Source organism: Elephantulus edwardii, unplaced genomic scaffold, assembly GCF_000299155.1.
Source record: "Elephantulus edwardii isolate Elephantulus edwardi_28Jun2011 unplaced genomic scaffold, EleEdw1.0 scaffold00253, whole genome shotgun sequence".
Classification (NCBI taxonomy): domain Eukaryota; kingdom Metazoa; phylum Chordata; class Mammalia; order Macroscelidea; family Macroscelididae; genus Elephantulus; species Elephantulus edwardii.
Window position 1 is genome coordinate 3,791,876 of NW_006400003.1, and position 15,740 is coordinate 3,807,615.

General features: G+C 35.2%; 1 protein-coding gene across 1 annotated transcript in view; it reads left to right on the plus strand.

The window, feature by feature from the left end:
- The window catches only part of LOC102843221 (tRNA methyltransferase 112 homolog), a 10,876-nt gene extending 603 nt beyond the window's left edge, over nucleotides 1-10,273 (plus strand). Inside the window, exon 2 of the mRNA XM_006899359.1 lies at nucleotides 10,175-10,273. Within this exon, the coding sequence (XP_006899421.1) occupies nucleotides 10,175-10,273 (99 nt within the window). The remainder of the gene's footprint in view (nucleotides 1-10,174) is intronic.
- Nucleotides 10,274-15,740: the final 5,467 nt, after the last annotated feature.

The following is a 15,740-nucleotide window of genomic DNA, read 5'->3' on the forward strand; positions in this document are numbered from 1 at the left end:
AAAAAGAAAAAAAAGGAAGCAGCAGCAACAGCACATTAACAATAACATCTATATGGTCAGAATTCTTAAACACAAATTCCCCGGATATCTTTCTGATTATATTAATAGATAAAAAAAGAAAGCTGTGCTTAAATTTATATATGTTGTTGTTAAGTGCAGTCAAGTCATAGACAACTCATAGCAACCCTATAAATGAAAGTCCTCCACACTTGCATGACTTTCTTCCTTGCTCCAAGTTCATAGGGTTTCTGGAGACAAGCTATTTATAGAAGTGGATGCCACTCACGCTTCTAAGCTTGTTTTAACCGGAGAGGGCCACCAAACACTGTACACCATGGGTAACTATTATTGCATTTGACACATCAGTGTCACAGTGGTCAGCTTCACAGCAACCACGAGTTACCTCTGTACGGCAAGTGGACACACCCGGGCTATATGACCTAGAAGAATGTTTCACCAAAAACAATTAAAGACAGGCCTCAGGGCCACAGATTAGAGTCACCCACCTTTGGCTTGGTAGCATCACTTCCGGTCCACTAGGCCAACTGGTCTCTCTCTATGTTGTTAAGTGCCATCAAGTCATAGGTGACTCATAGTGACCCTATGAACCAAAGTCCTCAACATTTGCGTCACTTTCATCCTTGCTCCAGGTTCATAGTGTTTCTGGAGGCAAGCTATTTACAGAAGTGGATGCCACTTATATACACTTACTGTAAACAGTGATGAATATGCTCAATCAAAGCAAACAGTGCTAGTTATATACAGTCAATGAGAAGGCTCAATGTAGAGTCTATTGCTAACAGTGCATTTATTTTTTGCACATTTTAGCATATATACAAAATATTTCAATATTCAGATACATGAAAGCTAAAAAAATAAAATTTACTTAAAATACTTCATACATTAAATATCTGTATATTGCATGCATTTCTTAAACAATCAGATACCTATTTGTATTACAAATTAAGCTGAAATTGAAAGTGGAAAAAAAAATGGCAGAAAGGAGAAACTAAGTTCTGTGGTCACCAAAGATGATATAACTGCAGGGAAATTATGTTGTAATGATGCTATGATAGCTTTACAGAATTGGAATTTAAAATACATATTAAATAAAATTTCAGATTAATTAGAAATATCTAAATATAAAATGTAATATTTGTAAGTAAGACTTTATAGTAGAAAAATTGAGCATGAGGAACTGTAGAAATAAATTATATTTAAAATAGAGTAACACAATAAATCAACCAATAAGTATATAAGCCACTTGTATATTACTCTGCTAAAATTCAGTTTAAAGTATAACATTTTAACGGATTCATTGTTACTTTTTCCTTAAAAACAGGGGAACTCTGGTGGCCTAGTGATAGGAGCTGCAACTACAATTCCAGAGGCGCACAGTTCGAATCCACCAGATGCTCTACCGGGGAAGGAGGGACAATCTCCTCCTGTACCAGTCAGATCTGATTTGACAGTACACTCACACAAAAAGATAATAAAAAAATTTAAAAAATCTTTAAAAAATATATATGTGTAAACCATCAACAAGACCAGGAGTTGGGTCTCTGAAAGGGTCAATAAAATAGAGAAGCATTTGCAAACAAAATTAAAGAAAAGTAAAAGAAGACACAAATTAATCAAATAAGAAATGATAGAGGTGATATCACAAATGAAACAACTGAAATTAAATTGATAATAATGGAATATAATTAAAAACTATATTCTTGTAAGTTTGAAAGCTGAGAAGAAAAGAACAAATTCCTTGAAACTCACACCTCACCCAGATTGACACAGATAAATGTAGAACACTTAAACAGACCGATCAGAAACAATGAAATTCAGTAAGTTATAAAAAGACACCCCACCAAAAAAAGACCTGGGCTAGATAGCTGTTGTGCAAATGGAGCAGGGGAACACTGCATGATTTGGGATTGGGAAGGAAGTGCACCAGAGTTGTTCTGTCTGTCCATATCTATTTAATCTATTTACTGAGCAAATTATCTGAGAAGATGGACTCTATGAAAAAGAAAGTGGCATCGTAATTGGAGAGAGACTCATAAATAACCTGCATTCTGCAGATGACATAACCTTTCTTTCTGGAAGTGAAGAAAACTTGAAGCACTTGTTGCAGAAGATCATGAAATGCAGTCTTTAGTATGGATTGCATCTCAATGTCAAGAAAACAAAGATTATTATCATTGGATTGATAAGCAAAATTATGATAGATGGAGAAGAGATTGAAACTGTCAACAATTGCATCTTGCTTGAATCTACAATTAACACCTTTAGTATAAGCAGTCAGGAAATAAGGAGATGCATTACACTGGGAAAAGTTGCAGTTAGCAAACTCCCCAAATTATTGTGGAGTAATGATGTCAGTTTGAGGACTAAGGTGCATCTGATTCTTTCTAATCACTTGCTATGCATCAGAGAGCTGAATAATGAATAAGGATAACAGAAGAATTAATGCCTGTGAGCTGTGGTGTTGGAGAAGAAAACTGAGCATCCCATGGATGCCCAAAAGAACAAATATGTCTTGGAGAGGGTGTAGCCAGACTGTTCGTTGAATGCAAGAATGATGAAGCTTCACCTCACACACTTTGAGTATGTTGCTAAGAGGAACTATTATTTAGAGTAGGGTGGAGAATCACAAAGGAGAGGTAGACCTTTGACTAGGTGAACTGACATGGTGACTGCTACCATAGATGCTTGTGTGTCAGGAAATAAAAGGATGGCACAGGATGGAACAAGTTTCAGATCTTTTGTTTATAGTGTCTTTATGAGTTAGTTGTACTTTGACTCAATGGCACCTAAAAACAAGAACAACAATCCAGTATTGTATTGGAAGTACTTTCTCTAGCAATATGACAAGAGAAGGCAATAAGAGGCATCCAGTGTAGCAAAAAGACGATAAGCAGACAATATGATAGTACATAAATAAAACCTTATGAATTCAAACAAAAACCCTGTTAAACTTAGCAGACCAATTTATACAAGCCGGTTATAACCTCAATATACAAAAATCAGTAGAATTCTCAGTAGTAACAAAGAAATCACCAAAAAAAAAAAAGAAATTAAAAGCTATACCATTTACAATAGTCAAGTGCTAGTTGAGATACTTAGGAATAAACCTAACTAGAGTGTGAAAGTTCAAGGGCCAGGTGGGGAGCACCATATCAGACCTTTATCAACTTCATTGAGGGACATTTTTCCATGTCACAGCATCAGAAAAAACCAATTCCAAGTCCTGATTACATTGGCTCTTCTCATGCCCCTCCACCATGGTGTCATCTCACATTGCCTCCAGTTTGCTCAAGGCTGCTTATATCAAAGCCTGTCCTACATTTTACCAGGTCAGGGTCTCTCTTCTCTTATGTTGAGGAAGCATTCTCTGAAGCTAGAGCTCTTCAATTTACTGTTAAGACTAGTCAATCATCTTGTAAATTGTTGAGATTGGACAATCCCCTTGTGCAATGATAGATAGCCAAAGCCCTGTTGGACAAGCCAACAAGCCCCATTCACATATTCCCACTCATGCTCATAGGTCAGCCACTTACATTTATATAATCCTGGAAAAGCAGTTTTACAAGACAAACTCCATATATAAACACAAAATAAAGAAAACTGTTTTATAAACAAAACTACAAAACACTACTGAAAACATGATAAGAGATCTAACTCTGGAAAAATGTTTCTTGTTCATGAATAAAAATACTCAGTATGGCAAAAATTAGAATCCTAACAAAAACAATCTACATGTTTAATGCAAGTCCAAAACAAATACCAAAAAATTTAATTTTTCAAAGGTATATAAAAGGTAATTTCTAAGCTTATTTGCACAGAAGAAGTTCCCCAAATAGGCAAAGTACTTCTGAAAAACAAAAATAAAGTGGAAGTACAGCACACCTTGATCTCAAAATGTACTATGCTGCTGTAATTAACCTAAACAGCATGATACTGATACAATCACAGACACATGCACTAACATGACAGAATTGAGAACTCAGAAATTAACCCATTTACATATGGTCAACTGATTTCAACAAGGACACAAAATCTCTCAAATGTAGGAACATAAAATTAACTACCACCCATAGCAATGCTGTGAACAATGATTCTGAACCTTGCCCAATCTTACGTCAACATCAGCATACTGACATACCCTTGCCCATTGCTATAGTCACTGTGTCAGTTCATCTAATTCATGGTCTTTCTATTCTGCTCTGACTGTTACTCACCCAAGCACAGTGTCCTTCTCCAAAGACTAGTCCCTCCTGGAAGCATGCTCACAATACATGAGATTAGGCTTCAAAATCCTAACCTCCAAAGAGCAATCTGTTTTTACCCTTTCCAGGAGAGATCTATTTGTTTTCTTGGTAGTCCATGGTATGTTTCTACTTGCAGAAAGCTGAAGTAGAATCCATATCTCACACCATACACAAACATCTACTCCAAGTATATTAACACAAGATGATCTAGGAAAAAAAATCAATTCAAGGTGTAAAATAACTCAAGATGATCTAAAGGTAATGCCAAAAACTCATAAGATCTTAAAGAGACAAAAAGAAAAAAAAAACAAACAAACAACTTAGAAGCCTAGCTTATGGAATAAATAAGGTGTCAAATACAGCCAGAAAGGCACAAGTAGAAGAAGATAATAGCAGTGAATGGATTTGTCTAAGGATTTAGTGCCTGTGTGCCTAAAGAAAACGAAACCAACAATCAAACCAGAAAACCCAAGTAAACAAACAAACAAACAAAAATCCCCATTTTCCCAACAGGGTAAAAGGAAAATCTACTGATTGGGGGTAGACCCACAAAAAACATTTGGCAATTATAGTTCAGACAAAGACCTCACAACAAAAGTTAATAGAAGTCTACAGGGTCTCCGGAAGGAAAAGAACTTATAATAAGAGACATGGAAAGACTTTATTTTCACAAAGGAAGACATTTGGATGGCCAACAGACACATGAAGAAATGTTCAAAATCACTGGTAATCAGAAAGATGCAAATCAAAACCACAATGTAATAACATCTCACCACAGTAGCAGTGGCAAAGTTTAACAGGATGCAAAGAAATAAATGTTGGAGAGGATGGAGAGATTGGAACTCTCATACACTGTTAGTGGAATTATAGAATGAAGGAGAACCACTCTGGAAGGCAGATAGGCATTTCCTCAAAAAGCTGAACTTAGAACATATGACTCAAGTATTAGCAAGAAGCTGTACTACAATCCCAAAAGCATGCAATATGAATCCACCAGCTGCTCCATGGGAGAAAGATGGACAGTCTTCTCACATGCAATTAACTGCTTCTGAAAATCTGACAGAGGATCAGCTATGAGTTGGTTCTGACTCAATGGTACACAACAATATCCTATTGCTATGAATATGTTGTTGTGGTTACGTGCTATCAGATTGACAATGACTCATAGCAATCCTATGCACAGCAGCTCTGAAAGCTGCTCTATCCTGAGACAATCTCAATCTCTGACACATCTACCCGCTATTATCCCAGTTACAGTGTTAATTCATCTTCTTTATGGTCTTCTTCTCCTGTACTATTCCTCCCCCTTTCTAAAAATGATATCCTTCTCCAAGGCCTGATCCCTCCTGACAACTTGGCTCAAACCCTTGCCTCCATGAAGCAATTTGGTTTCACCCTTTTCAAGAAATACCTGTTCTCTTGCCATTCAATAGCATTTTCAATACTCTTCACCAGCTCCACAACTTGAAGGCATCAATTCTTCTGCTATCTGTAGTTATTGTACAATTCTCTGATGTATAGTAGACTATCACTAGGATCAGGAATACCTTAATCTTTAGACTGATGTCATTCCTCTTCAGCACTCTGGAGAGGTCTCTGACAGCAGATTTTCCTACTGTAATTCTTCTTTTGATTTCCTGACTTCTGGGGCCAAGACTGTTGATTGAGGAAAAGAAAACTGAAACACAAATGAAGAAAACTGTACATCAATGCTTATAGCAACATTGTTCACAATAGCAAAACAATTGAAACAGTTCAAATGTCCATTAACAAACAAATGGATTGAGAAATGTTGGTACATTCACACAATGGAACACTATATAGGGGCAGGAGCAATGATTTAAAACAAAGAAACAACTATGTATCATCATAGAGACTAGAGAACATTATGGTACCTTGAACTAATTCAGTCTCATTACGACAAATACTACATAAGACCGTTATTATGAAAACAAAAGAATAACTAATAAAAGGTGGATAAAAGTACAAAGGGTAAGGGGAAGAAGAAAGGGGAATTAAGTGTGGGGAGGGTAGGAAATCACAGGGTTGCAGAACTTAGGTTATAGGCTATGAGGTGGCCTGAGGGAATTAGGACAGATCTTCTGAAGACTTGAAAAAATAGTATCGCAGTGAACATAGATCAGTGGTGTTAATTTTATAAAACACAGTGTTATTGAAGGAATGTGTAAAACATAATATACATAGATAAAAAATGTATATTAATGTTGTATGCAAAACAATATACATATGTGGAAGGCTAGAGGGAGAGAGAGAGAGATGATAGATATTTGAAAGAAAATAATAAATAGAGTGTTCAGAAAATAAATCATTCAATGCTAAACAAGGTGGGGACAGTACAGTTTCTCTGTGTTTTCTGAAACAAAATAAAGAAATATATAATTGTTAAAATGTTCTTCAGTAAAATTGAGCAATGATTGAATGCTTAAAAATCCCTAATTAACTATGTAAATGAAATAAAAATACTTTAGAGGAAATGATTTTGTTTCATGAGGAATGAATTCATTGATCTCATTAGATTTTCACTGTACTATTTGTGGCTCTTTAATAAAAGGAATTTTTTGTCTCAGGGAAATTAGCATAAATGTAGAGAAACAAAAGCTATCATGGGGATATAGAAAGGAAATCCTAAGCTGACTTATGAATAAATATTTTATTGCTCTCTAAGTAGAATTCCTTTTTCATCAAACAGTGTCAGGTGCTGCTTTTTCTCCAATGCCACAGGCCATGGTGAATCCCTATGTCACTATAAACAGAATGAAAACCTTACATAATTGCTAAACAGCTTTCTGTTGTGAAGTTGGAAATATTCTATATGAAGAACTTTAATTATACTGCTATTTTTTAAAAAAGAATTATTAAATTGTCCATTAAAGAGTGACAAAAGATGACATACAATGACGGTAAAGACATGACAGATAGTACTGTTTTCATAGAATTAGAATGCACTTGACCATTTTTTCCATTCCCTTAATAGGAGAAGGGACTGAATCACAGTATTTTTCTTTTTTTGATCTTTCAAAATACTTTACTGTTCTGTTTATTTTTTATAAAAAGTATTATTTGAATATATAGAGAATTGAAAACTATGGAGATAGGACACACCCCTGGCATACACCCTTTCCAATTTTGCTGTTCTGACAACTGCATCATGGTCCAAATATAGGTTTTACATAAGTACAATCAAGGGTTCTGAGATTCTCATTCTTCTCAGAGTTAGCCAGTTTGTTGTAATCCACACACTCAAACGCCTTTGTATAGTCAATAAAACACAGAAATTCCTCTGGTATTCTCTGCTTTCATTTGAGTTCTATCTAACATTATTAGTGTCATGGCCTCTTCTAAACCCAGTCTGCACGTCTCTGTTACGAAGATGACGCAACCCTGCTTGCTGAAAATAAGGAGGACCTGAAGCACTTGCTGCAGCAGTCAAGGACTGTAGCTTTCGATACAGAGTGAAGTTCTACATCAATAAAACAAAGATTCTTACCACTGGACTGATTAGCAGCATCATGTTAGACAGTGAAGAAACTGAGATTGTTAGCAACTTTAGTTTGCTTGGCTCCACAATCAACACTCTCGCTACCAGCAGCCAGGACATCAAGAGACAAATTGCTTGGGGAAAATCTGTTGTCAGGGTCCTTGCCAGAGTATTGAATAGTAACAGTGTCAGTTTGCAGACTAAGGTGCACCTGATCCTGGCCATAGTTTTCACAATTACTTGTTACACATGGGAAAGCTGTACAGTAACGACTAGGGATGATAGGAAGAGAATTGATGCCTTTAAGCTGTGGTGGTAGAGAAGAATAGTGGATAAACCATTGACTACTAGGATTACAAACAGTTTTATCCTAGAGAGGGTGTTCCTTGAAGTCAAGCTTTAGCTGAAATACTTTAGGCATGTTGGAAGGAATGAGCAGACCTTGAAAAGGGACATCTTGATTGGGAGGGTAGAGGAGCAGCACAAGAGAGGAAGACACTAGATAAGATGGATAAGGTGTGTCAGGGACAATAGGTTTGGCACAGGGTTCAGAGCTGTTGTACATAGGGTTGCTATGAGTCACAAGTGACTCAACAGCACATAATAGCAACAACAGCAACAACAACATTTGATCTAAGGGTTTGTTTTTGTTGGGTTTTTTTGAAGTCTTTTCACTCAGTCTTTTATATGGATTTATCTTCCCTTCACTCACTATCTCCTAATGCATGTCTTATTCTAGCTTGTTAGCAGCATTACTTGCACTCTTGTTGAGTTTTTATTTTACTTAAAATGTTTTAAAGCTCATCCTTTCCAGAATAACCTTCCTTCCACTTACTGTAATGCCACTTTTCTTATCTATCCATTCTCTTATTTTTCTTCCCACTTCTCTGCTGTATAATACTCCTGATTTTATAATAGTGATTTTTTTACCACACTTGTTCCTTTATGACTGAGTTAATTAACAAAGCATAAGATTCTCTAGACTCATTCATGTTGTATAATGTTTATACAAAATTTCATTGTTTCTCAGGGCTGCATAATACTCCACTGTGTGGATGCATCACAGTTTCTTGATCCATTTGTTTGTTAATGGACACTTTGGCTGCTTGTAGCTCTTTGTTGTTTTTTATAGTACTATGATACACATGGTGTGTATACATTTACCATTTATGCCTTATCCTATTTTTATTGTGATATATTTCTAGTAGTGGGATAACTGGATCAACTTTCAGTCTTCTGAGAAAGTGCCAGACTGATATCCTTGCTAGCAAATACATGTGTTCCAATGTCTTCATCATTGTCAGGATTTATTATTTGCTGTCTTGTTGAACTTTGCAATTCTCAATGGAGTGAGATAGTTTATCATTGTTGTTTTTATTGGCACCTCTAAAAACTAATGATTACTAGCATTTCTTCATGAGGTTTATGATCATCTGAATATCCGCTTTGGTGAGAAGTCTTCCTATCTTCTGTCCATTTTTAGTTGTTGAGGTTTATCTCTTGGTTGTTTTTTTTTTGTTCTTTTCTTGTTGAGATGTTAGAGTACTCTATGGATTTTAAATATTCATCCCCTTATTCCCTATTAAGTATATTATTACTGTTAAGGACTAGAATAGTCTCTCAATCTCATAGAAGAGAAATGGAACCTGAACCTCTCAGGGGAAATAGGAAAGGAATATAAAACTGTTGTATCAATAAACTTGTTGGTAAAGAATGCTTGAAGTGATAGAAAAGGTCTGAATCAGACACATCAAATTTCTTCAAACTGGCATCATTCCTCTCCAGTATTTTTGAGAGGTTCTTGACAACAGAATACAACCCAATACAATACAACTCCTCATTTCCTCAATATCGGTGACAAAAGTGTTGAGTGTTTATTCAAGTAAGATATGTAATTAATAACTTCAGTCATTTCTCCATCTATGTGATGTTTCCTATTGTGTTAGTGGTAAGGAACTTTGTTTTCTTGATCTTGAGATATAATAAATTCTGAAGGTTGTAGAGCTTCTGCAGCAAACATTTCAAGTCTTCTTCACTTTCAGCAAGCAAAGTGGTATCATCTGCATAACATAAGTCATTGATGAGTCTTCCTCTAATCCTGATGTTATTCTTCTTCAGTGACTACAGCTTCGTGAATTTTTTGCTCAGCATACAGACTGAATATATATGGAGAAAAGATACATTCCTGAAACACACTCATCCAGGTTTAAAGCATGCAGTATTCCCTTTCCCCCTTAAGACAATATCTTTCTGATCTGGGCATAGATTCCACATGAACACATTTAATTGTTCTGGGATTTCCATTCTTCTAGATGTTAGCTGTGGTTTGTTTATCCACATGGTCAAATGTCTTTGTATAGTCAATAAAACACAGATTAATATTCATCCGGATTTCTTTGCTTTCAACCAGGTTTCACACGACACCAGCAATGATATTCCTGGTGTCATGACATCTCCTAATCCAAGCTTTACCTTCTGGCAGATCCATGTCAAATTCCAGCTCTTTTGAGATGATCTTCAGCAATATTTTGCTTGCATGTTATTTTAATGATACTGCTCGATAATTTCCATATTCTGTTGGATCATTTTACTCGGGAATGGAAATAAATATAAATCACTTCCAGTAAGTCAGCCAGGCTCCAAATTTCATGGTTTAGACTGATAAGCACTTTCAGGGCTGCATTTGTCAGTTGATACGTGTCAACTGGTATTCCTTCAACTACTCGGGTTTAATTTTTTGTCCAGACCTTCAGTGCATCTTGAATTTCTTCCTTCATTGCCATTTGTTCTTGTTCATATGGTACTCCAGTAATATTTCACTGTCAACCAATTTTTGGTACCATGATTCTTTACTTGCTTTATCTTTTTTTTGTGTTTCCTGGATTATTCAAGATTTTACCCTTAGCATACATATCTCAACATTGCAAATTGCTGCTTGAAGATTTGTATTTCTTCCCGCTTAAGAAATGTTGAGCTAAGAATTTTTATGTACAAATCTACATTTGTTTCTCAGTCCTAATTTCCTTGGGGTATATTCCTAGTAGTGGAATAGCTAGATCTTATGGAGTTTCTATGTTTAACTTTTTGAGGAAACACCAGACTGTCTTCCAGAGTGATTGCACCATTTTTCAATCCGACCAACAGAGTATAAGGGATTTCCAGCTCATCACATCTCATCCAGAATTTATTACTTGCTGCCCTACTAAACTTTGCCAGTGCTACTGGAGTGAGATGGTATCTCATTGTGGTTTTGACTTGTATCTCTCTTACTGTCAGTGATTCTGAGCATTTCTTCACGTGTCTGTTGGCCACTTGAATTTCTTCCTCTGGAAAAAGTTTTTTTTTCAATCTCTTTTTCCCATTTTGGATTTGAACACCAATGTTCATGGAAGTGTTATTCACCATTGGAAAAACTTGAAAACAAGCCCAAATTTACAACCACAACCAAAAGAATTGAACAATTGTGGTACATTTACACAATGGAATACTATGCAGCACTCAGGAGCAATGATTTTGAAGGCTACTACATAACTTGGGAGAGACTGAAGAGCATTATGCTGAGTATACTAAAGCAGTCTTATAAAAACAAGTACTGCATAAGACCATTATTATAGAAACAGAAGGATAACTACTAAAATATGTACAAGAACTCAAGGTAGGGGTGAGGGGAGTGGAGGGGTGAGGATAGGTAGGGGTGAAACCATAGGGCTACACAGTTTGGCGAGTGGAGGGAAGAGGGGAAGCAAATGGGAAGTATTTGGGCAAAAAGACAGGATAATGATGGGCAAGGTCCAATGGTGATTAATTTTATAAAACATAATGCATAAGGATGAATGTATGGAACATAATATGAACAAAGAATAGTTTAAAATGCAATATAAAATAAACTCTGTATGCAAACCAATTAGAATAATTTAGATAATTTATTTCTTCCCATTTTGTTCTCCGACTGCAGTTATTTGCACATTTGATAATTGCATGAAATTCTTCAATGTGAATAAAGAATAGTTTGGAACACAATGTATATAAACTTTGTAAGCACATCAATTAAAAAAGAATTAGTTGGGTGCAGTGGTCTGAATATATCCACAAGATTGAGTTGGTTGACTGTAGGGTTTAAGTCTTCTGAATCTTTATTAAGTCTGTTTTTACTTGATTTATCCTTTAGAGAGTGCTGTGTTAAGAGTATCTTACTACTATTGTGGTGCTGTCTATTTCTTTCTTCAACTCTGTTAACAGTTGTTCAATCATTTGGTATATAGATGTTGACCAATGTTATGTTTTATTTATCTACTGTACATTTAATTTTTATGTAATACCCTTCCTTATCCTTTATGGTGATTTTTTTCACTCTGAAGTCTATTTTTATCAAAGATTACTACTGTGACTCCTACTTTTTTTGTGAATACCGTTTGCTTGGTATATTATTTTTCAGCCTTTGATTTTTAGTCTATCTTTCTCTTTATTTATTAGAGGTGTGTCTTGTAGACAACATACTGATGGACTTTGTTTATTATTTGTTCTGTTACTCTTTTCCCCTTGATTAGTGCATTTAGTACATTCATATTAAGTGTGATTATTGAAAGGTCAGATTTTATCATTGCCATTTTGTTGTGTTTTTTTCTATTTTTGTTTGTTTGTTTGTTGTTACTCTGTATGGTCACTTTCTTTTAGTGTCTTTGTATGAAGGAATTCCTTTAAAAGTCCTAGTAGATTTGTTCTTGTTTTCACAAATTCCTTTAGTTCTTTCTTTTCTGCAAAAGATGTTGTTTCTCCTTCATATTTGATGGCGACCTTTGCTGGGTACAGGATCCTCGGTTGGCAAAGTTTTCTTTCAAATTTCTGTATATGCCATCCCATTGTCTTCTTGCTCACATGGTTTCTGCTGAAAAAAATCAGAACTTAATCTGATGACTTTTCTTTGATGATGACTCTTTGTTTTTCTTGTGATACTTTCAGTATTCTATCCTTTTATTTTGTAGAGTTTGACTATCATAGGTCATGATGTTTTCCTTTTTGGGTCTAGTCTATTTGATGTTTGCTGAGCTTTCTGAATGTGGATTTCTCCATTCTTCCTAATACTTGGGAAGTTTTCTTCTAGTACCTCTTCCACAATTTTCTCAGTTATTTTCCTGTCCGTCTCATATTCTGGAATTTCAATCATATGCATGTTATTCCATTAGATGTCATCCCACGTGATTCATTTTCTTTTCAAATACACATGGAACATTCTCCAGAAGTGATCACAGATTATGGCACAAGGGCAAGACTCAACAATCGAAAATAAATAAATGAGTGAATGAATAAATAAATAAATAAAATAAAATAATACAAAGTATCTTTCCAGACCACAATGCCATAAAACTAGTAATTAACCATAAGAGGATAAAGCATATAAAGCCACCAATTTGGAAGCTAAATAACACCTAGATAGATCATGATTAGGTTATAGAATAAATAAAGAATGAAATAAAAAAGGTCCTTGAAACAAATGCTAATGAAAACACAACATATCAAAACCCATGCGATGCAGTTACTTAGGGGGCAATTCATAGAATGTACAATATGAAAAAGATAAAATTGATGAATGGGACCTTCTTAAGATTAAATTTCTGTGCTCATCAAAAACTGTTCCCAACAGGGTAAAAAGAAAACCTACTGACTGGGAACAAACATTTGGCAATACAATCTCAGACAAGGGTCTCATAATGCAAGTTTATAGAATTCTCCTGGGCCTCCAGAACAGAAAAGACTGATAATCCAATTACAAAATGGGCAGGACAGTTGGAAAGAATTTTCACAAAGGAAGACATTATGATGGCAAACAGACAAATGAAGAAAAGCTCCAAATTACTGGCAATAAGAGAGATTTAAATGAAAGCCACAATGAGATAACGATCTTACCACAGTAACAGTGATAAAGTTTAGCAGAGCAGGTAGTAATAGATGTTGGAAAGGATGTGGTGAGATAGGAACTCTTATACATTGTTGATGGGATTGTAGAAAGGTATAGACACTCTGGAAAACAGTTTAGCATTTTCTCAAAAAGCGGAACATAAAAATTTCATATGACCCAGCTATTCACTGATTGGAATATACTCTGAGAAAATGAGAACTGAGGCACAGAGACTTGTACACACCAATATGGATAGTAGTGTTATTCACATAGCAAGAACATGGAAACAGCCCAAATGCCCAACCACAATAAAATGGATTGAGAAATCTCAGTATATTCACAATGGAATACTATGCAGCACTTAGGAGCAATGATTTTGTAAATTACTACCTAACTTTGGAGGGACTATAGAGCATTATTCTAACTAAGTGAACTAACTCAGACTCATAAAGGCAAATACTTTATAGGACAATTATTGTAGAATGAGTGTGAGGATCAAGGGAGGGGCAGTACACAAACATAGAGTCACATAATTTAGTGGGTGGAGGGAGGAGTAGATAAAGGAAAGGGAAAAGATACAGAAAGACAGTGTATATCAACCTATATAAAATATAGAAAAAAAAAGTTGGAAATAAAAATAAAGAAGTTGGAAATGGAAATACCATTTGATCCAGGTATTGCACTACTCGGAATAGACTAAAGAAATCAGAGCCATGATGGAGACAGATGTATGCATAGCCATGTTTATTGCAGCATTATTCACAATAACAAAGAGATAGAAGCAGTACAAGTTCCAGTCACTATATAAATTGATAGAAAAATGGCAGTACAGTCACACAGTGGAATATTACACAGCACTGAAAAAACAAAGAATTTGTGAAACACTATACAACATGGATGAGTCTGGAAGACATTATGCTGAGTAATATCTTCTTCACAAAAAGGATGAATACTGCATAAGACCACTGTTTATGGTGAATATTATGTCACTGGTTTCTTCTACATTTAGATTACTTTAGATGATGAGTGATGGTGAAGATATCATGAATGAATCTGAAAAGTAATGCCTAAAATGAGTTTGAACAAACTCATAGCTGACCTTCTCAAGGATTTCTTAGATTGTAAATTGCATAAGAGTACTTTCTTGTTTTTCTCCCATAGAGCTGCTGGTGGATTCTAACTTCCAGAGAGGCATAGCCTTTGGATTAGCAATGTAACTCCCTACTGATTATGCCTTCCCTATAAGTTAGTTTGTGAAATAAAAGCATTCTTGAACACAGCGAAGTCACCTTCCAAACCCAAGTACAGACTTTTTCTGAGCACAACTCTAACAGTCTTATAATGTCTATCAAAAGAAGAAGTAACTATCTATAGGTATTATGGCAAAAGAAGTCAGCCAACCTGGAAAGAGCTGCTTTTGTCAAGTCACTCCTCCAAAACACATTTTGCAGTGAAGGGTAAATTTGCTTTTCAGATGTCTGTTTCATATTAGGATTCATAATTTCTAAAAATATATGTAAAAACCAGTTTCAGATTATGTGGTGCCTTGTAAAAAATTCACTTTTTTTTAGAAGTATGTAATAAAGATAATTCAGATGGTTCATGACAAAATTTCATTCTGTCAAGCCTTTGGTCTAATGATTGTCAAGGAAGAGTGAAATAACCACTTTTTAATTGGTCTTTCCTAATGGTGTGATACTTTAAGGCTCATAGTTTTTTATATGGTACATGCCATTTTAACTGCTGCTGCATTGTTTTATGTATTCAAATTGAACTCTTTACATGTTTCATTTATATCTTCAAATTGATATATTCATGAAAGGCACACTGTTATAAATTGAAGATTGGCTGGAAAAAGTATCAACAAATATTTTAAAAGAATAAAAAGATAGTTAAGAACGCTAATGCACGGAATAAACAGAATCTTTTGAGGGTGAAGGGCAAAGCAGAGAACCCTACTCTGCCAAATTCAGAGTATGAAAACATATGGTGGTGATAAATCCATACTTTTTTAAAAAGCGTAGTTAAGAGTGTCTTTCAACCATTTGTTTCTATCACCTTTATCCTAAGGAATCATCAA